Below are 26,282 nucleotides of genomic sequence, written 5' to 3'. Positions count from 1 at the left end.
TTAGAAGAATGAGAGGGGATCTCATTGAAACTTATAAAATTCTGACAGGACTGGACAGACTAGATGCAGGAAGGATGTTCCCGATGGTCAGGGAGCCCAGAACCAGGGGTCACAGTCTAAGGATAAGGGGTAAGCCATTTAGGACAGAAATGAGGAGGAATTTCTTCAGCCAGAGAATGGTGAACCTGTGGAATTCTCTACCACAGAAGGCAGTAGAGGCCAATTCATTAAATATATTCAAGAAGGAGTTGGATATATTTCTTAAGGCTAAAGGGATCAAGGGGTATGGGGAGAAAGCAGGGACAGGGTACTGAATTTGGATGATCAGCCATGATTGCATTGAATGGCGGAGCAGGCTCGAGGGGCCGAATGGCATACTCCTGCTCCTATCTTCTATGTTTCTATGATCCCTTTAGCCTTAAGAAAAAAACTAACTCCTTCTTGAATATATTTAATGAATTGGCCTCCACTGCCTTCTGTGGTAGAGAATTCCACAGGTTCACCACTCTCTGGGTGAAGAAATTCCTCCTCATCTCTGTCCTAAATGCCTTACTCCTTATCCTTAGACTGTGACCCCTGGTTCTGGACTCCCCGGCCATCGGGAACATCCTTCCTGCATCTAGTCTGTCTAGTCCTGTTAGAATTTCATAAGTTTCAATGAGATCCCCTCTTATTCTTCGAAACTCCTGCGAGTATAAGCCCAATCGACCCAATCTCTCCTCATACGTCATTCCTGCCATCCCAGGTATCAGTCTGGTGAATCTTCGCTGCACTCCCTCCATGGCAAGAACATCCTTCCTCAGATAAGGCGACCAAAATTGCACACAATACTCAAGATGTGGTCTCACCAAGGCCCTGTACAACTGCAGCAAGACATCCTTGTTCCTGTACTCAAACCCTCTCGCTACAAAGGCCAATATACCATTTGCCTTCTTAACCGCCTGCTGCACCTGCATGCTTACCTTCAGCGACTGGTGCACAAGGACACCCAGGTCTCGTTGCACTTCCCCTTCTCCCAATCTATTGCCGTTCAGATAATAATCTGCCTTCCTGTTTTTGCCACCAAAGTGGATAACCTCGCATTTATCCACATTATACTGCATCTGCCATGCTTCTGCCCAATCAACCAACCTGTCCAAATCATACTGGAGTTTCTCAGCATCCTCCTCACAGCACACATGCCCACCCAGCTTTGTGTCGTCTGCAAACTTGGAGATATTCAACCTAGTTCCCTCGTCTAGATCATTTATATATATTGTGAATAGTTGGTGTCCTAGCACCAATCCCTGCGGTACCCCACTAGTCACTGCCTGCCACTTGGAAAAAGACCCGTTTATTCCAGCTCTTTGCTTCCTGTCTGCCAACCAGTTCTCTATCCAAGTCAATACCATGCCCCCAATCCCATGTGCCTTAACTTTACACGCTAATCTCTTATGTGGGACCTTATCGAAAGCCTTCTGAAAGTCCAAATACACCACATCCACTGGTTCTCCCTTATCTATTCTACCAGTTACATCCTCAAAAAATTCCAGTAGATTAGTCAAGCATGATTTACCTTTTGTAAATCCATGTTGACTTTGTCCGATCCTGTCACTGTTTTCCAAGTGCTCTGCTATTACATCTTTTATAATGGACTCGAGCATTTTCCCCACTACCGATGTCAGGCTTACTGGTCTATAATTCCCCATTTTCTCTCTACCACCTTTTTTGAAAAGTGTGGTAACATTAGCTACCCTCCAATCCATGGGAACTGTTCCAGAGTCTATCGAATTTTGGAAGATGACCGGCAATGCATCTACTATTTCTAGGGCCACTTCCTTAAGTACCCTAGGATGTAGATTTTCAGGCCCTGGGGATTTATCGGCCTTCAATCCTGTCAATTTCCCTAACACCATTTCCCTACAAATACTGATTTCTTTCAGTTCCTCCCTCTCATTAGACCCTATGTTCCCCGACATCTCTGGGAGGTTATTTGTCTCCTCCTTTGTGAAGACAGAACCAAAATATGTATTTAATTGGTCTGCCATTTCTTTGTTCCCCATTATAAATTCCCCTGATTCTGACTGCAAAGGACCTACGCCTGACTTCACCAATCTTTTTCTCTTCACATATCTATAAAAGCTTTTACAGTCAGTTTTTATGTTCCTAGCAAGTTTACTCTCATATTCTATTTTCCCCCTCTTAATTAATCCCTTTGTCCTCCTTTGCTGAATCCTAAACTGCTCCCAATTCTCAGGTTTACTGCTTTTTCTGGCCAATTTATATGTCCTCTCCTTGGATCTTATGCTATCCCTAATTTCCCTTGTTAGCCATGGTTGAGTCACCTTTTTTGTTTTATTTTTATGCCAAACAGGGATGAACAAATTCTGTAGTTCATCCATGCGATCTTTGAATGTTTGCCATTTCCTATCCACTGTCAACCCTTTGAGTGACATTCCCCAATCAATCCTACCCAACTCGCGCCTCATACCATCATAGTTTCCTTTATTTAAATTCAGTACCCAAGTCTCTGAATCAACTACTTCACTCTCCATCTTAATGAAGAATTCGATCATATTTTGATCGCTCCTCGCCAAGGGGCCTCGCACAATAAGATTGCTAATTAATCCTTTCTCGTTACATAATACCCAGTCTAAGATGGCCTGATCTCTGGTTGGCTCCTCGACATATTGGTCCAGGAAACCATCCCGTATACACTCCAGGAATTCCTCCTCCACAGTATTGTTACGAATTTGGTTAGCCCAATCTATATTTAGATGAAAGTCACCCATGATAACTGCTGTGCCCTTATTGCATGCGTCTCTAATTTCCCGTTTAATGCCACCCCCAAACTCAGCATTACTGTTTGGAGGTCTGTATACCACTCCCACAAACGTTTTCTGCCCCTTGGTATTTCTCAGTTCTACCATACAGATTCCACATCATCAGAGCTAATATCCTTCCTTTCAATTGTGTTATTCCCTCTTTAACCAGCAATGCTACCCCACCTCCTTTTCCTTTTTGCCTGTCTTTCCTGAATATTGAATACCCCTGGATGTTGAGTTCCCAGCCTTGGTCACCCTGGAGCCATGTTTCCGTAATCCCAATCATATCATACCCGTTTACCTCTATTTGCGCAGTTAATTCATCCACCTTATTACGGCCTTTCTGTCCTGGACAGTTATCAGTAGCAGTGGAATGGGCTCTTGCTTCTTTCTGATGTTCTGTTTTTTTTATCTTGCAGGTGGTCGGTTTAAGAAGGAGATTGTGGTTGATGGACAGAGCTACCTCCTGCTTATTCGGGATGAGGGGGGACCTCCCGAGGTGCAGGTAAGCAATGAAACTACAGCTACTGCATCCTGTTTTTGATTGGCTACTGAGCTGTGTAACGTTACCCGGCGGTTTCTAGTCACAGCCTGTTTCACACACGCCAAGCCCTCCCAGATAACGTGAGCACTCGGATAGGCGAGCCGCTCAGACATTGGACCCCGGCTGGAAACTCTGCAATAGGCATGGGCAATAAATACTGGTTTTGCCAGTGACGCCCACATCCCATGAACGAATATAAAAAAAAACAGATTGTGCCTGAGCCCTCAGGTTAACGTCTCATCCAAAAGACAGCCCCTGGTTTTGATCGAGTAGAGAGAGAAAAACTATTCCCTCTGGCGAGTGGGTCAATAGCCAGAGGTCATCCATTCAAAATCACTGGGAAAAGATCGAGAGGGGAGACGAGGAAAAATGTTTTCACCGAGTTGTGGGGATCTGGAACGCTCGACCTGAAAAGGTGGTGGGAGCTGATTCCACCAATAATTTTAAAAGGGAGTTGGACGCGTTCTTGAGGATGAGGAACTGACAGGGTTACGGACAATACACGGGGGTGAGGAACTGACAGGGTTACGGACAATACGCGGGAGTGTGGGACTGACAGAGTTATGGACAATACGCGGGGGGGTGGGACTGACAGGGTTACGGACAACACGTGGGGGGGTGGGACTGACAGGGTTACGGACAATACGCGGGGGGGTGGGACTGACAGGGTTACGGACAATACGCGGGGAGTGGGACTGACAGGGTTACGGACAATACGCGGGGGGGTGGGACTGACAGGGTTACGGACAATACGCGGGGGGGTGGGACTGACGGTTACGGACAATACGCGGGGGGGGGGGTGGGACTGACAGGGTTACGGACAACACGGGGGGTGGGACTGACAGGGTTACGGACAATACGCGGGGGGGTGGGACTGACAGGGTTACGGACAATACGCGGGGGGGTGGGACTGACAGGGTTACGGACAATACGCGGGGGAGTGGGACAGACAGGGTTATGGACAATACGCGGGGGAGTGGGACAGACAGGGTTATGGACAATACGCGGGGGGGTGGGACTGACAGGGTTACGGACAATACGCGGGGGGTTGGGACTGACAGGGTTACGGACAATACGTGGGGGGGTGGGACTGACAGGGTTACGGACAATACGCGGGGGAGTGGGACTGACAGGGTTACGGACAATACGCGGGGGTGTGGGACTGACAGGGTTACGGACAACACGCGGGGGGGTGGGACTGACAGGGTTACGGACAATACGCGGGGGAGTGGGACTGACAGGGTTACGGACAACACGCGGGGGAGTGGGACTGACAGGGTTACGGACAATACGCGGGGGGTGGGACTGACAGGGTTGCGGACAATACGCGGGGGGGTGGGACTGACAGGGTTACGGACAACACGCGGGGGATTGGGACTGACAGGGTTACGGACAATATGCGGGGGTGTGGGACTGACAGGGTTGCGGACAATACGCGGGGGGGTGGGACTGACAGGGTTACGGACAATACGCGGGGGGGGTGGGACTGACAGGGTTACGGACAACACGCGGGGGGGTGGGACTGACAGGGTTACGGACAATACGCGGGGGGGTGGGACTGACAGGGTTACGGACAATATGCGGGGGTGTGGGACTGACAGGATTACGGACAATACGCGGGGGTGTGGGACACAGGATTACGGACAATACGCCGGGGGGTGTGGGACTGACAGGGTTACGGACAATACGCGGGGGAGTGGGACTGACAGGGTTACGGACAATATGCGGGGGTGTGGGACTGACAGGATTACGGACAATACGCCGGGGGGTGTGGGACTGACAGGGTTACGGACAATACGCGGGGGAGTGGGACTGACAGGGTTACGGACAATACGCCGGGGGGGGTGGGACTGACAGGGTTACGGACAATACGCGGGGGGTGGGACTGACAGGGTTACGGACAATACGCGGGGAGTGGGACTGACAGGGTTACGGACAACACGCGGGGGGGTGGGACTGACAGGGTTACGGACAATACACGGGGGGTTGGGACTGACAGGGTTACGGACAATACGCGGGGGAGTGGGACTGACAGGGTTACGGACAACACGCGGGGGAGTGGGACTGACAGGGTTACAGACAATACGCGGGGGTGTGGGACTGACAGGGTTACGGACAATACGCGGGGGGTGGGACTGACAGGGTTACGGACAATACGCGGGGGGTGGGACTGACAGGGTTACGGACAATACACGGGGGGTTGGGACTGACAGGGTTACGGACAATACGCGGGGGGTGTGGGACTGACAGGGTTACGGACAACACGCGGGGGAGTGGGACTGACAGGGTTACGGACAATACGCGGGGGAGTGGGACTGACAGGGTTACGGACAATACGCGGGGGGTGTGGGACTGACAGGGTTACGGACAACACGCGGGGGAGTGGGACTGACAGGGTTACGGACAATACGCGGGGGAGTGGGACTGACAGGGTTACGGACAACACGCGGGGGCTGGGACTGACAGGGTTACGGACAATACGCGGGGGTGGGACTGACAGGGTTACGGACAATACGCGGGGGGGTGGGACTGACAGGGTTATGGACAACACGCGGGGGAGTGGGACTGACAGGGTTACGGACAATACGCGGGGGAGTGGGACTGACAGGGTTACGGACAACACGCGGGGGGGTGGGACTGACAGGGTTACGGACAGTACGCGGGGGGGTGGGACTGACAGGGTTACGGACAATACGCGGGGGGGTGGGGACTGACAGGGTTACGGACAATACGCGGGGGGTGTGGGACTGACAGGGTTACGGACAATACGCGGGGGGGTGGGACTGACAGGGTTACGGACAATACGCGGGGGGGTGGGGACTGACAGGGTTACGGACAATACACGGGGGAGTGGGACTGACAGGGTTACGGACAATACGCGGGGGGTGTGGGACTGACAGGGTTACGGACAATATGTGGGGAGTGGGACTGACAGGGTTACGGACAATACCCGGGGGTGGGACTGACAGGGTTACGGACAATACGTGGGGGGGTGGGACTGACAGGGTTACGGACAATACGTGGGGGGGTGGGACTGACAGGGTTACGGACAACACGCGGGGGCTGGGACTGACAGGGTTACGGACAGTACGCGGGGGGGTGGGACTGACAGGGTTACGGACAATACGCGGGGAGTGGGACTGACAGGGTTACGGACAATACGCGGGGGGGTGCGACTGACAGGGTTACGGACAATACGCGGGGGGGGGGACTGACAGGGTTACGGACAATACGCGGGGGTGTGGGACTGACAGGGTTACGGACAATACGCGGGGGGGTGGGACTGACAGGGTTACAGACAATACGCGGGGGGGTGGGACTGACAGGGTTACGGACAATACGCGGAGGGGTGGGACTGACAGGGTTACGGACAATACGCGGGGAGTGGGACTGACAGGGTTACGGACAATACGCGGGGGGGTGGGACTGACAGGGCTACGGACAATACGCGGGGGGGTGAGACTGACGGTTACGGACAATACGCTGGGGGCTGGGACTGACAGGGTTACGGACAATACGCGGGGGGTGGGACTGACAGGGTTACGGACAATACGCGGGGGGGGGGGGGACTGAGCACGACGGCTCGTTCAAAGAGCCAGCACAGGCACGACGGGCCGAACGTCCTCCTCCTGTGCTGTAAGTTTCTATGATTGTATGATTCTCCGACAGTGCGGCGCTCCCTCAGTACCGCCCCTCCGACAGTGCGGCGCTCCCTCAGTACCGCCCCTCCGACAGTGCGGCACTCCCTCAGTACCGCCCCTCCGACAGTGCGGAACTCCCTCACTGCCGCCCCTCCGACAGTGCGGCACTCCCTCAGTACCGCCCCTCCGACAGTGCGGCGCTCCCTCAGTACCGCCCCTCCGACAGTGCGGCACTCCCTCAGTACCGCCCCTCCGACAGTGCGGCGCTCCCTCAGTACCGCCCCTCCGACAGTGCGGAGCTCCCTCAGTACCGCCCCTCCGACATTGCGGCGCTCCCTCAGTACCGACCCTCCGACAGTGCGGCGCTCCCTCAGTACCGCCCCTCCGACAGTGCGGCACTCCCTCAGTCCCGCCCCTGCGACAGTGCGGCACTCCCTCAGGACCGCCCCTCCGACAGTGCGGCGCTCCCTCAGTACTGCCCCTCCGACAGTGCGGCGCTCCCTCAGTACTGCCCCTCCGACAGTGCGGCGCTCCCTCAGTACTGCCCCTCCGACAGTGCAGCGCTCCCCCAGTACTGCCCCGCCGACAGTGCAGCGCTCCCTCGGTACTGCCCCTCCGACAGTGCAGCGCTCCCTCAGTACCGCCCCTCCGACAGTGCGGCGCTCCCTCAGTACTGCCCCTCCGACAGTGCGGCACTCCCTCAGTACCGCCCCTCCGACAGTGCGGCGCTCCCTCAGTACTGCCCCTCCGACAGTGCAGCACTCCCTCAGTACTGCCCCTCTGACAGTGCGGTGCTCCCTCAGTACTGCCCCTCCGACAGTGCGGCGCTCCCTCAGTACCGCCCCTCCGACAGTGCGGCGCTCCCTCAGTACTGCCCCTCCGACAGTGCGGCGCTCCCTCAGTACTGCCCCTCCGACAGTGCGGCCCTCCCTCAGTACTGCCCCTCCGACAGTGCAGCACTTCCTCAGTACTGCCCCTCTGACAGTGCGGCACTCCCTCAGTACTGCCCCTCCGACAGTGCAGCACTCCCTCAGTACTGCCCCTCTGACAGTGCGGCACTCCCTCAGTACTGCCCCTCCGACAGTGCGGCGCTCCCTCAGTACTGCCCCTCCGACAGTGCGGCACTCCCTCAATACTGCCTCTCCGACAGTGCAGCGCTCCCTCAGTACTGCCGCTCCGACAGTGCGGCACTCCCTCAGTACTGCCCCTCCAACAGTGCAGCGCTCCCTCAGTACTGCCTCTCTGACAGTGCGGCACTCTCTTAGTACTGCCCCTCCGACAGTGCGGCACTCCCTCAGTACTGCCTCTCCGACAGTGCAGCGCTCCCTCAGTACTGCCCCTCCGACAGTGCAGCACTCCCTCAGTACTGCCCCTCAGGCAGTGCGGCGCTCCCTCAGTACTGCCCCTCCGACAGTGCAGCACTCCCTCAGTACTGCCCCTCCGACAGTGCAGCACTCCCTCAGTACTGCCCCTCTGACAGTGCGGCACTCCCTCAGTACTGCCCCTCCGACAGTGCGGCGCTCCCTCAGTACTGCCCCTCCGACAGTGCGGCACTCTCTCAGTACTGCCTCTCCGACAGTGCGGCACTCCCTCAGTACTGCCCCTCCGACAGTGCGGCACTCCCTCAGTACTGCCCCTCCAACAGTGCAGCGCTCTCTCAGTACTGCCTCTCCGACAGTGCAGCGCCCCCTCAGTACTGCCTCTCCGACAGTGCGGCACTCCCTCAGTACTGCCCCTCCGACAGTGCGGCGCTCCCTCAGTACCGCCCCTCCGACAGTGCGGCGCTCCCTCAGTACTGCCCCTCCGACCGTGCGGCGCTCCCTCAGTACTGCCCCTCCGACAGTGCAGCACTCCCTCAGTACTGCCCCTCTGACAGTGCGGTGCTCCCTCAGTACTGCCCCTCCGACAGTGCGGCGCTCCCTCAGTACCGCCCCTCCGACAGTGCGGCGCTCCCTCAGTACTGCCCCTCCGACAGTGCGGCGCTCCCTCAGTACTGCCCCTCCGACAGTGCAGCACTCCCTCAGTACTGCCCCTCTGACAGTGCGGTTCTCCCTCAGTACTGCCCCTCCGACAGTGCAGCACTCCCTCAGTACTGCCCCTCCGACAGTGCAGCACTCCCTCAGTACTGCCCCTCAGACAGTGCGGCGCTCCCTCAGTACTGCCCCTCCGACAGTGCAGCACTCCCTCAGTACTGCCCCTCCGACAGTGCAGCACTCCCTCAGTACTGCCCCTCTGACAGTGCGGCACTCCCTCAGTACTGCCCCTCCGACAGTGCAGCACTCCCTCAGTACTGCCCCTCTGACAGTGCGGCACTCCCTCAGTACTGCCCCTCCGACAGTGCGGCGCTCCCTCAGTACTGCCCCTCCGACAGTGCGGCACTCCCTCAGTACTGCCTCTCCGACAGTGCGGCACTCCCTCAGCACTGCCGCTCCAACAGTGCAGCGCTCTCTCAGTACTGCCTCTCCGACAGTGCAGCGCTCCCTCAGTACTGCCTCTCCGACAGTGCGGCACTCCCTCAGTACTGCCCCTCCGACAGTGCAGCGCTCCCTCAGTACTGCCTCTCTGACAGTGCGGCACTCCCTCAGTACTGCCCCTCCGACAGTGCGGGACTCCCTCAGTACTGCCCCTCCGACAGTGCAGCGCTCCCTCAGTACTGCCCCTCTGACAGTGCGGCGCTCCCTCAGTACTGCCCCTCTGACAGTGCGGCGCTCCCTCAGTACTGCTCCTCCGACAGTGCGGCGCTCCCTCAGTACTGCCCCTCCGACAGTGCAGCGCTCCCTCAGTACTGCCCCTCTGACAGTGCGGCGCTCCCTCAGTACTGCCCCTCCGACAGTGCGGCGCTCCCTCAGTACTGCCCCTCCGACAGTGCAGCGCTCCCTCAGTACTGCCCCTCCAACAGTGCAGCACTCCCTCAGTAATGCCCCTCCGACAGTGCAGCGCTCCCTCAGTACTGCCCCTCCGACAGTGCAGCACTCCCTCAGTACTGCCCCTCTGACAGTGCGGCACTCCCTCAGTACTGCCCCTCCGACAGTGCAGCACTCCCTCAGTACTGCCCCTCTGACAGTGCGGCACTCCCTCAGTACTGCCCCTCCGACAGTGCGGCGCTCCCTCAGTACTGCCCCTCCGACAGTGCGGCACTCCCTCAGTACTGCCTCTCCGACAGTGCGGCACTCCCTCAGCACTGCCGCTCCAACAGTGCAGCGCTCTCTCAGTACTGCCTCTCCGACAGTGCAGCGCTCCCTCAGTACTGCCTCTCCGACAGTGCGGCACTCCCTCAGTACTGCCCCTCCGACAGTGCAGCGCTCCCTCAGTACTGCCTCTCTGACAGTGCGGCACTCCCTCAGTACTGCCCCTCCGACAGTGCGGGACTCCCTCAGTACTGCCCCTCCGACAGTGCAGCGCTCCCTCAGTACTGCCCCTCTGACAGTGCGGCGCTCCCTCAGTACTGCCCCTCTGACAGTGCGGCGCTCCCTCAGTACTGCTCCTCCGACAGTGCGGCGCTCCCTCAGTACTGCCCCTCCGACAGTGCAGCGCTCCCTCAGTACTGCCCCTCTGACAGTGCGGCGCTCCCTCAGTACTGCCCCTCCGACAGTGCGGCGCTCCCTCAGTACTGCCCCTCCGACAGTGCAGCGCTCCCTCAGTACTGCCCCTCCAACAGTGCAGCACTCCCTCAGTAATGCCCCTCCGACAGTGCAGCGCTCCCTCAGTACTGCCCCTCCGACAGTGCAGCACTCCCTCAGTACTGCCCCTCTGACAGTGCGGCACTCCCTCAGTACTGCCCCTCCGACAGTGCAGCACTCCCTCAGTACTGCCCCTCTGACAGTGCGGCACTCCCTCAGTACTGCCCCTCCGACAGTGCGGCGCTCCCTCAGTACTGCCCCTCCGACAGTGCGGCACTCCCTCAGTACTGCCTCTCCGACAGTGCGGCACTCCCTCAGCACTGCCGCTCCAACAGTGCAGCGCTCTCTCAGTACTGCCTCTCCGACAGTGCAGCGCTCCCTCAGTACTGCCTCTCCGACAGTGCGGCACTCCCTCAGTACTGCCCCTCCGACAGTGCAGCGCTCCCTCAGTACTGCCTCTCTGACAGTGCGGCACTCCCTCAGTACTGCCCCTCCGACAGTGCGGGACTCCCTCAGTACTGCCCCTCCGACAGTGCAGCGCTCCCTCAGTACTGCCCCTCTGACAGTGCGGCGCTCCCTCAGTACTGCCCCTCTGACAGTGCGGCGCTCCCTCAGTACTGCTCCTCCGACAGTGCGGCGCTCCCTCAGTACTGCCCCTCCGACAGTGCAGCGCTCCCTCAGTACTGCCCCTCTGACAGTGCGGCGCTCCCTCAGTACTGCCCCTCCGACAGTGCGGCGCTCCCTCAGTACTGCCCCTCCGACAGTGCAGCGCTCCCTCAGTACTGCCCCTCCAACAGTGCAGCACTCCCTCAGTAATGCCCCTCCGACAGTGCAGCGCTCCCTCAGTACTGCCCCTCCGACAGTGCAGCACTCCCTCAGTATTGCCCCTCAGACAGTGCGGCGCTCCCTCAGTACTGCCCCTCCGACAGTGCAGCACTCCCTCAGTACTGCCCCTCCGACAGTGCAGCACTCCCTCAGTACTGCCCCTCTGACAGTGCGGCACTCCCTCAGTACTGCCCCTCCGACAGTGCAGCACTCCCTCAGTACTGCCCCTCTGACAGTGCGGCACTCCCTCAGTACTGCCCCTCCGACAGTGCGGCGCTCCCTCAGTACTGCCCCTCCGACAGTGCGGCACTCCCTCAGTACTGCCTCTCCGACAGTGCGGCACTCCCTCAGTACTGCCCCTCCGACAGTGCGGCACTCCCTCAGTACTGCCCCTCCAACAGTGCAGCGCTCTCTCAGTACTGCCTCTCTGACAGTGCGGCACTCCCTCAGTACTGCCCCTCCGACAGTGCGGGACTCCCTCAGTACTGCCCCTCCGACAGTGCGGCACTCCCTCAGTACTGCCCCTCTGACAGTGCGGCGCTCCCTCAGTACTGCCCCTCTGACAGTGCGGCGCTCCCTCAGTACTGCCCCTCCGACAGTGCAGCGCTCCCTCAGTACTGCCCCTCCGACAGTGCAGCGCTCCCTCAGTACTGCCCCTCCGACAGTGCAGCGCTCCCTCAGTACTGCCCCTCCGACAGTGCAGCGCTCCCTCAGTACTGCCCCTCCGACAGTGCAGCTCTCCCTCAGTACTGCCCCTCAGACAGTGCGGCGCTCCCTCAGTACTGCCCCTCCGACAGTGCAGCACTCCCTCAGTACTGCCCCTCCGACAGTGCGGCACTCCCTCAGTACTGCCCCTCTGACAGTGCGGCACTCCCTCAGTACTGCCCCTCCGACAGTGCGGCGCTCCCTCAGTACTGCCCCTCCGACAGTGCGGCGCTCCCTCAGTACTGCCTCTCCGACAGTGCGGCGCTCCCTCAGTACTGCCCCTCCGACAGTGCGGCACTCCCTCAGTACTGCCCCTCCGACAGTGCGGCACTCCCTCAGTACTGCCCCTCCAACAGTGCAGCGCTCTCTCAGTACTGCCTCTCCGACAGTGCAGCGCTCTCTCAGTACTGCCTCTCCGACAGTGCAGCGCTCCCTCAGTACTGCCTCTCCGACTGTGCGGCACTCCCTCAGTACTGCCCCTCCGACAGTGCAGCGCTCCCTCAGTACTGCCTCTCTGACAGTGCGGCACTCCCTCAGTGCTGCCCCTCCGACAGTGCAGCGCTCCCTCAGTACTGCCCCTCTGACAGTGCGGCGCTCCCTCAGTACTGCCCCTCCGACAGTGCGGCGCTCCCTCAGTACTGCCCCTCCGACAGTGCGGCGCTCCCTCAGTACTGCCCCTCCGACAGTGCGGCGCTCCCTCAGTACTGCCCCTCCGACAGTGCGGCGCTCCCTCAGTACTGCCCCTCCGACAGTGCGGCGCTCCCTCAGTACTGCCCCTCCGACAGTGCGGCGCTCCCTCAGTACTGCCCCTCCGACAGTGCGGCGCTCCCTCAGTACTGCCCCTCCGACAGTGCAGCGCTCCCTCAGTACTGCCCCTCCGACAGTGCAGCACTCCCTCAGTACTGCCCCTCAGACAGTGCGGCGCTCCCTCAGTACTGCCCCTCCGACAGTGCGGCACTCCCTCAGTACTGCCCCTCCGACAGTGCGGCACTCCCTCAGTACTACCCCTCCGACAGTGCAGCACTCCCTCAGTACTGCCCCTCCGACAGTGCGGCACTCCCTCAGTACTGCCCCTCCGACAGTGCGGCGCTCCCTCAGTACTGCCCCTCCGACAGTGCGGCGCTCCCTCAGTACTGCCCCTCCGACAGTGCAGCGCTCCCTCAGTACTGCCTCTCCGACAGTGCGGCGCTCCCTCAGTACTGCCTCTCCGACAGTGCGGCGCTCCCTCAGTACTGCCCCTCCGACAGTGCGGCACTCCCTCAGTACTGCCCCTCCGACAGTGCAGCGCTCCCTCAGTACTGCCTCTCCGACAGTGCGGCGCTCCCTCAGTACTGCCTCTCCGACAGTGCGGCGCTCCCTCAGTACTGCCTCTCCGACAGTGCGGCGCTCCCTCAGTACTGCCTCTCCGACAGTGCGGCGCTCCCTCAGTACTGCCCCTCTGACAGTACGGCTCTCCCTCAGTACTGCCCCTCCGACAGTGCGGCGCTCCCTCAGTACTGCCCCTCCGACAGTGCGACGCTCCCTCAGTACTGCCCCTCCGACAGTGCGGCGCTCCCTCAGTACTGCCCCTCCGACAGTACGGCTCTCCCTCAGTACTGCCCCTCTGACAGTACGGCTCTCCCTCAGTACTGCCCCTCTGACAGTGCGGCGCTCCCTCAGTACTGCCCCTCCGACAGTGCGGCGCTCCCTCAGTACTGCCTCTCTGACAGTGCGGCTCTCCCTCAGTACTGCCCCTCCGACATTTTGGCGCTCCCTCAGTACTGCCCCTCTGACAGTGCGGCGCTCCCTCAGTACTGCCCCTCCCACAGTGCGCACTCCCTCGGTACTGCCCCTCCGACAGTGCGGCGCTCCCTCAGTACCGCCCCTCCGACAGTGCGGCGCTCCCTCAGTACTGCCCCTCTGACAGTGCGGCGCTCCCTCAGTACTGCCCCTCTGACAGTGCGGCTCTCCCTCAGTACTGCCCCTCCCACAGTGCGCACTCCCTCAGTACCGCCCCTCCGACAGTGCGGCGCTCCCTCAGTACTGCCCCTCTGACAGTGCGGCTCTCCCTCAGTACCGCCCCTCCGACAGTGCGGCGCTCCCTTAGTACTGCCCCTCTGACAGTGCGGCTCTCCCTCAGTACTGCCCCTCCCGCAGCACTGTGCTGGAGTACCAGCCTAGGTTATGTGCTGAAGTCTCGAGGTGGGTTGGAACCCATGGCCTATTGACTCAGAGCTGAGAGTGCTGCTAACCGAGCCACGGCTGGCACTGCCGAGCCAAGACCGAGTGGAAAGGTGTGGCGGGCTGATCCTGGGCTTATCACCAGGCTTGTCAGTGACTTACCAAAGTCCAATAGCCCATGTTCAGCAACTGATGGCTAATGAGCATTTTCAAAGAGAAGGATCCTGCTGAGGCTGTCATGAGGTGTGCCACTGGCAAAATGGTCGGTAAGAATATAATGAACTATAGCTCCTTCCATGGACGACGTAAAACCCACCCTCTATGGACTCTAACCCACTCATTCAATCTGTCGTGGGAGAATCTGCATCAGCACCCTCTGAATCCTAAAGAAATTGAGGCCGGACTCGAGATGATCCATTCTCAGTCAGTGGGCCAGGGCCCCAGTAGCACATTGTTCCCAGTGCAGTCCTTGATCTCAGTCTATAACACTGAATCCTTTTACCAACCCATCACACTGCAGTGATTCTGGCAAGATGTGGGCGTCGCTGGCAAGGCCGGCATTTATTGCCCATCCCCAACTGCCCTGAGAAGGTGGTAGTGAGCCGCCGCCTCGAACTGCTGCAGTCCGTGTTTGGAGTGGTTTGAAACAACTGAGTGACTCGCTGGGCCACCAGAGGGCAGTTCAGAGTCACCCACGTGCTGTGGGTCTGGAGTCACCTACAGGAGCGGTAAGGGCAGCAGGATTCCGTCCCTAAAGGACGTTAGTGAATCTTTTAGGTTTTCACAGCCTCGTGGTCACTTTTACTGAGGCCAGCTTTTTATTTTTAGATAACTGAAACTGAATTAAAATTCTCAAGCTGCCATGGTGGAAATTGAACTCAGTTTCTCTGCATTATTAGTCCAGGCCTCTGGATTACTGGTGCAGTAACTGAGTGGAGTGTCCCGGGGATCGGTGCTGGGAGATGTACTGAGGGGTGTGTCCCAGGGATCGGTGCTGGGTGATGTACTGAGTGGAGTGTCCCAGGGATCGGTGCTGGGTGATGTACTGAGTGGAGTGTCCCAGGGATCGGTGCTGGGTGATGTACTGAGTGGAGTGTCCCAGGGATCGGTGCTGGGTGATGTACTGAGTGAAGTGTCCCAGGGATCAGTGCTGGGTGATATACTGAGTGAAGTGTCCCAGGGATCGGTGCCGGGTGATGTACTGAGTGGAGTGTCCCAGGGATCGGTGCCGGGTGATGTACTGAGTGGAGTGTCCCAGGGATCAGTGCTGGGAGATGTACTGAGTGAAGTGTCCCAGAGATCGGTGCTGGGTGATGTACTGAGTGGAGTGTCCCAGGGATCGGTGCCGGGTGATGTACTGAGTGGAGTGTCCCAGGGATCGGTGCTGGGTGATGTACTGAGTGAAGTGTCCCAGAGATCGGTGCTGGGTGATGTACTGAGTGGAGTGTCCCAGGGATCGGTGCCGGGTGATGTACTGAGTGGAGTGTCCCAGGGATCGGTGCTGGGTGATGTACTGAGTGGAGTGTCCCGGGGATCGGTGCTGGGTGATGTACTGAGTGGAGTGTCCCAGGGATCGGTGCTGGGTGATGTACTGAGTGGAGTGTCCCAGGGATCGGTGCTGGGTGATGTACTGAGTGGAGTGTCCCAGGGATCGGTGCTGGGTGATGTACTGAGTGGAGTGTCCCAGGGATCGGTGCTGGGTGATGTACTGAGTGCAGTGTCCCAGGGATCGGTGCTGGGAGATGTACTGAGTGGAGTGTCCCAGGGATCGGTGCTGGGTGATGTACTGAGTGGAGTGTCCCAGGGATCGGTGCTGGGTGATGTACTGAGTGGGGTGTCCCAGGGATCGGTGCTGGGTGATGTACTGAGTGGAGTGTCCCAGGGATCGGTGCTGGGTGATGTACTGAGTGGAGTGTCCCAGGGATCGGTGCTGGGTGATGTACTGAGTGGAGTGTCCCAGGGATCGGTGCTGGGTGATGTACTGAGTGGAGTGTCCCAGGGATCGGTGCTGGGTGATGTACTGAGTGGAGTGTCCCGGGGATCGGTGCTGGGTGATGTACTGAGTGGAGTGTCCCAGGGATCGGTGCTGGGTGATGTACTGAGTGGAGTGTCCCGGGGATCGGTGCTGGGTGATGTACTGAGTGGAGTGTCCCAGGGATCGGTGCTGGGTGATGTACTGAGTGGAGTGTCCCAGGGATCGGTGCTGGGTGATGTACTGAGTGGGGTGTCCCAGGGATCGGTGCTGGGTGATGGACTGAGTGGAGTGTCCCAGGGATCGGTGCTGGGAGATGTAGTGAGTGGAGTGTCCCAGGGATCGGTGCTGGGTGATGTACTGAGTGGAGTGTCCCGGGGATCGGTGCTGGGTGATGTACTGAGTGGAGTGTCCCAGGGATCGGTGCTGGGTGATGTACTGAGTGGAGTGTCCCAGGGATCGGTGCTGGGAGATGTACTGAGAGCAGTGTCCCAGGGATCGGTGCTGGGTGATGTACTGAGTGGAGTGTCCCAGGGATCGGTGCTGGGAGATGTACTGAGTGGAGTGTCCCAGGGATCGGTGCTGGGTGATGTACTGAGTGGAGTGTCCCAGGGATCGGTGCTGGGTGATGTACTGAGTGGAGTGTCCCAGTGATCGGTGCTGGGTGATGTACTGAGTGGAGTGTCCCAGGGATCGGTGCTGGGTGATGTACTGAGTGGAGTGTCCCAGGGATCGGTGCTGGGTGATGTACTGAGTGGAGTGTCCCAGGGATCGGTGCTGGGTGATGTACTGAGTGGAGTGTCCCAGGGATCGGTGCTGGGTGATGTACTGAGTGGGGTGTCCCAGGGATCGGTGCTGGGAGATGTACTGAGTGGAGTGTCCCAGGGATCGGTGCTGGGTGATGTACTGAGTGGAGTGCCCCAGGGATCGGTGCTGGGTGATGTACTGAGTGGGGTGTCCCAGGGATCGGTGCTGGGTGATGTACTGAGTGGAGTGTCCCAGGGATCGGGGCTGGGTGATGTACTGAGTGGAGTGTCCCAGGGATCGGTGCTGGGTGATGTACTGAGTGGAGTGTCCCATGGATCGGGGCTGGGTGATGTACTGAGTGGAGTGTCCCGGGGATCGGTGCTGGGTGATGTACTGAGTGGAGTGTCCCAGGGATCGGTGCTGGGTGATGTACTGAGTGGAGTGTCCCAGGGATCGGTGCTGGGTGATGTACTGAGTGGAGTGTCCCAGGGATCGGTGCTGGGTGATGTACTGAGTGGAGTGTCCCAGGGATCGGTGCTGGGTGATGTACTGAGTGGAGTGTCCCAGGGATCGGTGCTGGGTGATGTACTGAGTGGAGTGTCCCAAGGATCGGTGCTGGGTGATGTACTGAGTGGAGTGTCCCTGGGATCGGTGCTGGGAGATGTACTGAGTGGAGTGTCCCAGGGATCGGTGCTGGGAGATGTACTGAGTGGAGTGTCCCAGGTATCGGTGCTGGGTGATGTACTGAGTGGAGTGTTCCAGGGATCGGTGCTGGGTGATGTACTGAGTGGAGTGTCCCAGGGATCGGGGCTGGGTGATGTACTGAGTGGAGTGTCCCAGGTATCGGTGCTGGGTGATGTACTGAGTGGAGTGTTCCAGGGATCGGTGCTGGGTGATGTACTGAGTGGAGTGTCCCAGGGATCGGTGCTGGGTGATGTACTGAGTGGAGTGTCCCAGAGATCGGTGCTGGGTGATGTACTGAGTGGAGTGTCCCAGGGATCGGTGCTGGGTGATGTACTGAGTGGAGTGTCCCAGGGATCGGTGCTGGGTGATGTACTGAGTGGAGTGTCCCAGGGATCGGTGCTGGGTGATGTACTGAGTGGAGTGTCCCAGGGATCGGTGCTGGGTGATGTACTGAGTGGAGTGTCCCAGGGATCGGTGCTGGGTGATGTACTGAGTGGAGTGTCCCAGGGATCGGTGCTGGGTGATGTACTGAGTGGAGTGTCCCAGGGATCGGTGCTGGGTGATGTACTGAGTGGAGTGTCCCAGGGATCGGGGCTGGGTGATGTACTGAGTGGAGTGTTCCAGGGATCGGTGCTGCGTGATGTACTGAGTGGAGTGTCCCAGGGATCGGTGCTGGGTGATGTACTGAGTGGAGTGTCCCAGGGATCGGTGCTGGGTGATGTACTGAGTGGAGTGTCCCAGGGATCGGTGCTGGGTGATGTACTGAGTGGAGTGTCCCAGGGATCGGTGCTGGGAGATGTACTGAGTGGAGTGTCCCAGGGATCGGTGCTGGGTGACGTACTGAGTGGAGTGTCCCAGGGATCGGTGCTGGGTGATGTACTGAGTGGAGTGTCCCAGGGATCGGCGCTGGGTGACGTACTGAGTGGAGTGTCCCAGGGATCGGTGCTGGGAGATGTACTGAGTGGAGTGTCCCAGGGATCGGTGCTGGGTGATGTACTGAGTGGAGTGTCCCAGGGATCGGTGCTGGGTGATGTACTGAGTGGAGTGTCCCAGGGATCGGTGCTGGGTGATGTACTGAGTGGAGTGTCCCAGGGATCGGTGCTGGGTGATGTACTGAGTGGAGTGTCCCAGGGATCGGTGCTGGGTGATGTACTGAGTGGAGTGTCCCAGGGATCGGTGCTGGGTGATGTACTGAGTGGAGTGTCCCAGGGATCGGTGCTGGGTGATGTACTGAGTGCAGTGTCCCAGGGATCGGTGCTGGGTGATGTACTGAGTGGAGTGTCCCAGGGATCGGTGCTGGGTGATGTACTGAGTGGAGTGTCCCAGGGATCGGTGCTGGGTGATGTACTGAGTGGAGTGTCCCAGGGATCGGTGCTGGGTGATGTACTGAGTGGAGTGTCCCAGGGATCGGTGCTGGGTGATGTACTGAGTGGAGTGTCCCAGGGATCGGTGCTGGGTGATGTACTGAGTGGAGTGTCCCAGGGATCGGTGCTGGGTGATGTACTGAGTGGAGTGTCCCAGGGATCGGTGCTGGGTGATGTACTGAGTGGGGTGTCCCAGGGATCAGTGCTGGGTGATGTACTGAGTGGAGTGTCCCAGGGATCGGTGCTGGGTGATGTACTGAGTGGAGTGTCCCAGGGATCGGTGCTGGGTGATGTAATGAGTGGAGTGTCCCAGGGATCAGTGCTGGGTGATGTACTGAGTGGAGTGTCCCAGGGATCGGTGCTGGGTGAAGTACTGAGTGGAGTGTCCCAGGGATCGGTGCTGGGTGATGTACTGAGTGGAGTGTCCCAGGGATCGGTGCTGGGTGATGTACTGAGTGTAGTGTCCCAGGGATCGGTGCTGGGTGATGTACTGAGTGGAGTGTCCCAGGGATCGGTGCTGGGTGATGTACTGAGTGGAGTGTCCCGGGGATCGGTGCTGGGTGATGTACTGAGTGGAGTGTCCCAGGGATCGGTGCTGGGTGATGTACTGAGTGGAGTGACCCAGGGATCGGTGCTGGGAGATGTACTGAGTGGAGTGTCCCAGGGATCGGTGCTGGGTGATGTACTGAGTGGAGTGTCCCAGGACCGCTACCAGCCAGACAGAGGGAGAGATGCACAGGACGTACGCAATACCTCAGACAGAAACAATCCATTAAGAGACAATAAGCAGATGTGCAGCAGCATCTACTTCCGCCTTATGGATCAAGGACTAATTAATAGAAAGAACTGTAACCAAATTGTATTAACTTTTGTAGACAACTGGGGTGATCTTTTTTTTCCCCACACTTAGACACGACAAACACGTACCACTCTTTAACCTATCATAGAAAAAGATAAAACTTAACATGAAATCCTTATATATTTCGACCTGGAATATCCAAGGTCTACGCTCTTCAGTGCGAGAAGTGAAGAGTAGGACCCCAGAGTTCATAGAGGAAACTAAAGATCTAGATATTATCATTTTACAGGAAACTTGGTATAAAGGAAAAGGACACACCGGCTGTCCCCAAGGGTACACTGAGCTAGTGGTCCCCTCCAATAAATTACCAAGTGTAACCCAAGGCAGAGACTCCGGAGGCATACTGATCTGGTTTAAAACAGAACTTAAGAATTACATCAAATTTATAAAAAAGGGCGAAAACCATATGTGGCTCAAACTTGAGAGGGAGATTATCTCAAACACCCAAGATGTTTACATTTGCGCACTTTATATCCCTCCAATCGATTCCCCGTACTACAAAGAGGACACCTTCTCCAACATGGAGGGGGAAATTATCCAATACCAGGCCCAGGGGAACGTGTTGATCTGTGGGGACCTCAATTCAAGAACGGGCGAAGAACCAGACTTCACCAATAATCAGGGAAACAATTACGTATTCGGGAATAACCACTTTGACATCCCTTCCCTTCCATACAGGCATAACTGCGACAAGCAGTCAAATACCAACGGTAAACAGCTACTACAGCTCTGTCGAAACCTGGGTCTGTACATTGTCAATGGTAGGTTCATAGGAGACCTCCTAGGAAGATCGACCTACTGCTCACCTCTTGGCTGCAGCACAGTAGACTATATGATTACAGACTTGGACCCATCCTCTTTCAGAGCATTCACAGTCAAACCACAAACAACACTGTCAGATCACAGCCAAATTACTATGTTTCTCAAAAAGACAGAAACAAACAACATAGAAACACAACCCAGTAAACTGTACAACACCAAAAAATCGTACAGATGGGCCAAAAATGACACGGAAAAATACCAGAAAACAATTAGCAATGCATCAACTCAAGCTCTCTTAGACACCTTTCTGGATAACATATACACTCACAATAAAGAAGGCGTAAACCGGGCAGTTAGTAAACTAAACAATATTTTTGATAATTTGGCAACAAATGCAAACTTGAAAGCTCGCAAGAACAAACCCAAAACAAAAAACTATGAAAAATGGTTTGACCATGATTGCCATAACATGAGGAAAAAACTTAGAAAACTATCAAACCAAAAACACAGACATCCAGAAAACGAGGAATTACGCCTTACTTATTGTCAGACGCTAACACAATACAGAAACACACTCAGGACCAAAAAAGAGCAATTTATTAAGAATACACTCAGCTCCATGGAGGAATCCATTGAGTCGAATTGTTTCTGGGACAACTTGAAAACACTACACAAAAAACAACACGACGATTTGTCCATTCAAAATGGGGACACATGGGTAAACCACTTTGAAAAATTATACCAGAAAAACACACTAAGACCAGAGCAACACCAAATACGCAAAAAACTGGAAAAGCTTGAAATGGCCATAAAAGATAACCAAAACCCGCTAGACGCCATAATAACAGAAAAAGAACTTCTTGAAAAACTCAAGGACCTGCGACCAGGAAAAGCTTGCGGGACAGACGGCATACTAAACGAGATGATTAAACACGCAGACGACAAACTGAAACTGGCTATCCTAAAACTCTTCAACTTGGTTCTGAGTGTCGGTTATTTCCCTGACATCTGGAACAAAGGACTCATAACACCCATATACAAAAGTGGGGACAAAATCGACCCAAACAACTATCGAGGCATCTGTGTAAACAGTAACCTGGGGAAGGTATTCTGTAGCATCATAAACAAAAGACTTATAAACTTCCTTGAAGAGCACAATGTCTTGAGTAAAAGCCAAATTGGATTCCTGCCAAACTATAGAACATCCGATCATATCTTCACCCTACAGACCCTAATTGACAAACACGTTCACCATAACAAAAGCAAAATCTACGCATGCTTTGTAGATTTCCAGAAGGCTTTCGACTCCATCTGGCATGACGGTTTATTCCTGAAACTTATCGAAAGCGGGGTAGGAGGTAAAACATATGATGTAATTAAATCAATGTATACAAACAATAAATGTGCAGTTAAAATTGGAGACAAACAAACAAAATACTTCCCACAGGGGCGGGGGGTGACGCAGGGCTCGCCAATCTCACCGACACTCTTTAATATTTACATTAATGGATTGGCAAAACTACTTGAACAATCTACAGCACCCGGCCTCACCCTATATGAATCCAAGGTTAAATTCCTCCTCTATGCCGACGACCTGGTTCTGCTGTCACCAACTAAGGAGGGTCTACAGCAGAACCTGGACCTGCTGGAGTCGTACTGCCAGACTTGGGCCCTGACAATAAATCCCCAAAAAACCAAAGTCCTTGTGTTCCAGCAAAGATCCAAACAACATGGACCCACAATAAATTTCACAGTAGGAACAACCAAAATTGAACAAACCACTCACTACACATACTTGGGCTTAAAAATCAGTTCTACGGGAAACTTCAAACTGGCTGTGAATGAACTGAAAGAGAAAGCAAGAAGGGCTTTCTATGCCATCAAAAAATCAATCCAAATAGAAATCCCAATTAGCATTTGGCTCAAAATTTTCAAATCAGTAATTGGACCAATTGCACTCTATGGCAGTGAGGTCTGGGGACCACTAACACAACAAGATTTTGCAAAATGGGACAAACACCCAATTGAGATCCTACATGCGGAATTCTGTAAAAGTATCCTCCGGACTCAAAGGAAAACAGTAAACAACGCATGCAGGGCGGAACTAGGCCAATACCCATTAATAATCACTATCCAAAAAAGAGCCACCAAATTTTGGAATCACCTACAAATGAGCAACCCCCAATGCTATCACTACGACGCCCTGAAATGCCAAGAGCTGACCATAAAGAAGAATACCCTCAGTCAACTAGTCCTGGGACTCAATAAAGTAACTAATAACAATACTAACAATAACCAGTCCCAGGACAGTGACAGGGTAACACAAAGAATTCGACCCAACACAATCGTCGCTAAGCAAAAGGAAAAATATCTGTCATATTGGGCAGAAACAACAAAAACCCAAAGCAAACTCAATTGCTACTTGGCCCTAAACAGACAATACAACATAGCTGATTACCTGACCACGGTAAAGGATAACAAACTGAGAAGAACCTTGACAAGGTACAGACTTAGCGAACATAGCCTAGCGATCGAAAAAGGCAGACACAGGCAGACCAGGCTGCCAAGAGAGGACAGGATATGCTCTCACTGCAGTCAGGGAGTAGTTGAGACAGAGATGCACTTCCTCACAGCCTGTGGAAAATATCAGGGCATCAGAGAGAATTTCTATCAAAAATTCTCACAAATATGCCCTGAATTCAGAAATCTGACTGACAACCAAAAACTCCCATTCCTACTGGGGGAGGAGAGAAGCTGTGTAACACTGGCGGCACACTATGTTACAGCTTGCCATGAACAGAGGGACAACCAGTAAACTAAGACAAGAGTATATATAAACAAGGCGAAAATATATTTATAAACTCAGGGATATACCTGTTTATACACTGTATGAATGGAACCGCGTTTATGTGTTCAACCATAAATGTATTTTGATGCTTTGGCAACATAAGATGTACCTTATCATGCCAATAAAGCGATTTGTATTGTATTGTATTGTATTGTCCCAGGGATCGGTGCTGGGTGATGTACTGAGTGGAGTGTCCCAGGGATCGGTGCTGGGTGATGTACTGAGTGGAGTGTCCCAGGGATCGGTGCTGGGTGATGTACTGAGTGGAGTGACCCAGGGATCGGTGCTGGGAGATGTACTGAGTGGAGTGTCCCAGGGATCGGTGCTGGGTGATATACTGAGTGGAGTGTCCCAGGGATCGGTGCTGGGTGATGTACTGAGTGCAGTGTCCCAGGGATCGGTGCTGGGTGATGTACTGAGTGGAGTGTCCCAGGGATCGGTGCTGGGTGATGTACTGAGTGGAGTGTCCCAGGGATCGGTGCTGGGTGATGTACTGAGTGGAGTGTCCCAGGGATCGGTGCTGGGTGATGTACTGAGTGGAGTGTCCCAGGGATCGGTGCTGGGTGATGTACTGAGTGGAGTGTCCCGGGGATCGGTGCTGGGTGATGTACTGAGTGGAGTGTCTTGGGGATCGGTGTTGGGAGATGTACTGAGTGGAGTGTCCCAGGGATCGGTGCTGGGTGATGTACTGAGTGGAGTGTCCCAGGGATCGGTGCTGGGTGATGTACTGAGTGGAGTGTCCCAGGGATCGGTGCTGGGGAGATGTACTGAGTGGAGTGTCCCGGGGATCGGTGCTGGGTGATGTACTGAGTGGAGTGACCCAGGGATCGGTGCTGGGTGATGTACTGAGTGGAGTGTCCCAGGGATCGGTGCTGGGTGATGTACTGAGTGGAGTGTCCCAGGGATCGGTGCTGGGTGATGTACTGAGTGCAGTGTCCCAGGGATCGGTGCTGGGAGATGTACTGAGTGGAGTGTCCCAGGGATCGGTGCTGGGTGATGTACTGAGTGGAGTGTCCCAGGGATCGGTGCTGGGTGATGTACTGAGTGGAGTGTCCCAGGGATCGGTGCTGGGTGATGTACTGAGTGGAGTGTCCCGGGGATCGGTGCTGGGTGATGTACTGAGTGGAGTGTCCCAGGGATCGGTGCTGGGTGATGTACTGAGTGGGGTGTCCCAGGGGATCGGTGCTGGGTGATGTACTGAGTGGAGTGTCCCAGGGAATGGGTAAATGGGGTTGAGGGATATGGTAAGAAGATGGGTAGGTTGAGCTGAGGGATATGAGAAGGTGGGGTTGGGTGATATAGGGAGTGGGTGGGTGGGGTTAGGGGTTACGGGGAGTGGGTGGGTGGGGTTGGGTTACGGGGAGTGGGTGGGTGGGGTTGGGGGTTATGGGGAGTGGGTGGGTGGGGTTCGGTTATGGCGAGTGGGTGGGTGGGGTTGGGGGTTACGGGGAGTGGGTGGGGTTGGGGGTTACGGGGAGTGGGTGGGGTTGGGGGTTACGGGAAGTGGGTGGGTGGGGTTGGGGGTTACGGGGAGTGGGTGGGGCTGGGGGTTACGGGGTGTGGGTGGGGTTGGGGGTTACGGGGAGGGGGTGGGGTTGGGGGTTACGGGGTGTGGGTGGGGTTGGGGGTTACGGGGTGTGGGTGGGTGGGGTTGGGGGCTACGGGGAGTGGGTGGGTGGGGTTGGGGGTTACGGGGTGTGGGTGGGTGGGGTTGGGGGCTATGGGGAGTGGGTGGGTGGGGTTGGGGGTTACGGGGAGTGGATGGGTGGGGTTGGGTTACGGGGAGTGGGTGGGGTTGGGGGTTACGGGGTGTGGGTGGGTGGGGTTGGGGGCTATGGGGAGTGGGTGGGTGGGGTTGGGGGTTACGGGGAGTGGGTGGGTGGGGTTGGGTTACGGGGAGTGGGTGGGTGGGGTTGGGGGTGCGGGGAGTGGGTGGGTGGGGTTGGGGGTGCGGGGAGTGGGTGGGTGGGGTTGGGGGTATGGGGAGTGGGTGGGTGGGGTTGGGGGTGCGGGGAGTGGGTGGGTGGGGTTGGGGGTGCGGGGAGTGGGTGGTTGCGGGTGCGGGGAGTGGGTGGGTGGGGTTAGGGGTTACGGGGAGTGGATGGGTGGGGTTGGGAGTGCGGGGAGTGGGTGGGTGGGGTTGGGGGTGCGGGGAGTGGGTGGGTGGGGTTGGGGGTGCGGGGAGTGGGTGGGTGGGGTTAGGGGTTACGGGGAGTGGATGGTTGGGGGTGCGGGGAGTGGGTGGGTGGGGTTGGGGGTGCGGGGAGTGGGTGGGTGGGGTTGGGGGTTACGGGTGTGGGTGGGTGGGGTTGGGGGTGCGGGGAGTGGGTGGGTGGGGTTTGGGGTTACGGGTGTGGGTGGGTGGGGTTGGGGGTGCGGGGAGTGGGTGGGTGGGGTTTGGGGTTATGGGTGTGGGTGGGTGGGGTTGGGGGTGCGGGGAGTGGGTGGGTGGGGGTGCGGGGAGTGGGTGGGGTTTGGGGTTACGGGGAGTGGGTGGGTGGGGTTGAGGGTTACGGGTGTGGGTGGGTGGGGTTGGGGGTGTGGGGAGTGGGTGGGTGGGGTTGGGGGCTACGGGGAGTGGGTGGGTGGGGTTGGGGGTGCGGGGAGTGGGTGGAGTTTGGGGTTACGGGGAGTGGGTGGGTGGGGTTGGGGGTTACGGGTGTGGGTGGGTGGGGTTGGGGGTGCGGGGAGTGGGTGGGTGGGATTGGGGGTGCGGGGAGTGGGTGGGTGGGGTTGGGGGTACGGGG

At 56.9% G+C, this 26,282-nt stretch overlaps 1 protein-coding gene across 1 annotated transcript in view; it reads left to right on the top strand.

Moving 5' to 3' along the window:
- Positions 1-26,282, top strand: part of agap3 (ArfGAP with GTPase domain, ankyrin repeat and PH domain 3) — a 737,224-nt gene that overhangs the window by 122,358 nt on the left and 588,584 nt on the right. The window contains exon 4 of the mRNA XM_085992170.1: positions 3,224-3,309. Within this exon, the coding sequence (XP_085848296.1) occupies positions 3,224-3,309 (86 nt within the window). The remainder of the gene's footprint in view (positions 1-3,223; positions 3,310-26,282) is intronic.

The sequence above is a fragment of the Somniosus microcephalus genome, chromosome 7, assembly GCF_052327205.1.
Source record: "Somniosus microcephalus isolate GS21.2 chromosome 7, FLI_Smic_1.0, whole genome shotgun sequence".
NCBI classification, from domain to species: domain Eukaryota; kingdom Metazoa; phylum Chordata; class Chondrichthyes; order Squaliformes; family Somniosidae; genus Somniosus; species Somniosus microcephalus.
Note: the sequence above shows the minus strand (reverse complement) of the source record. Positions and strands in the feature narration are given on the sequence as shown.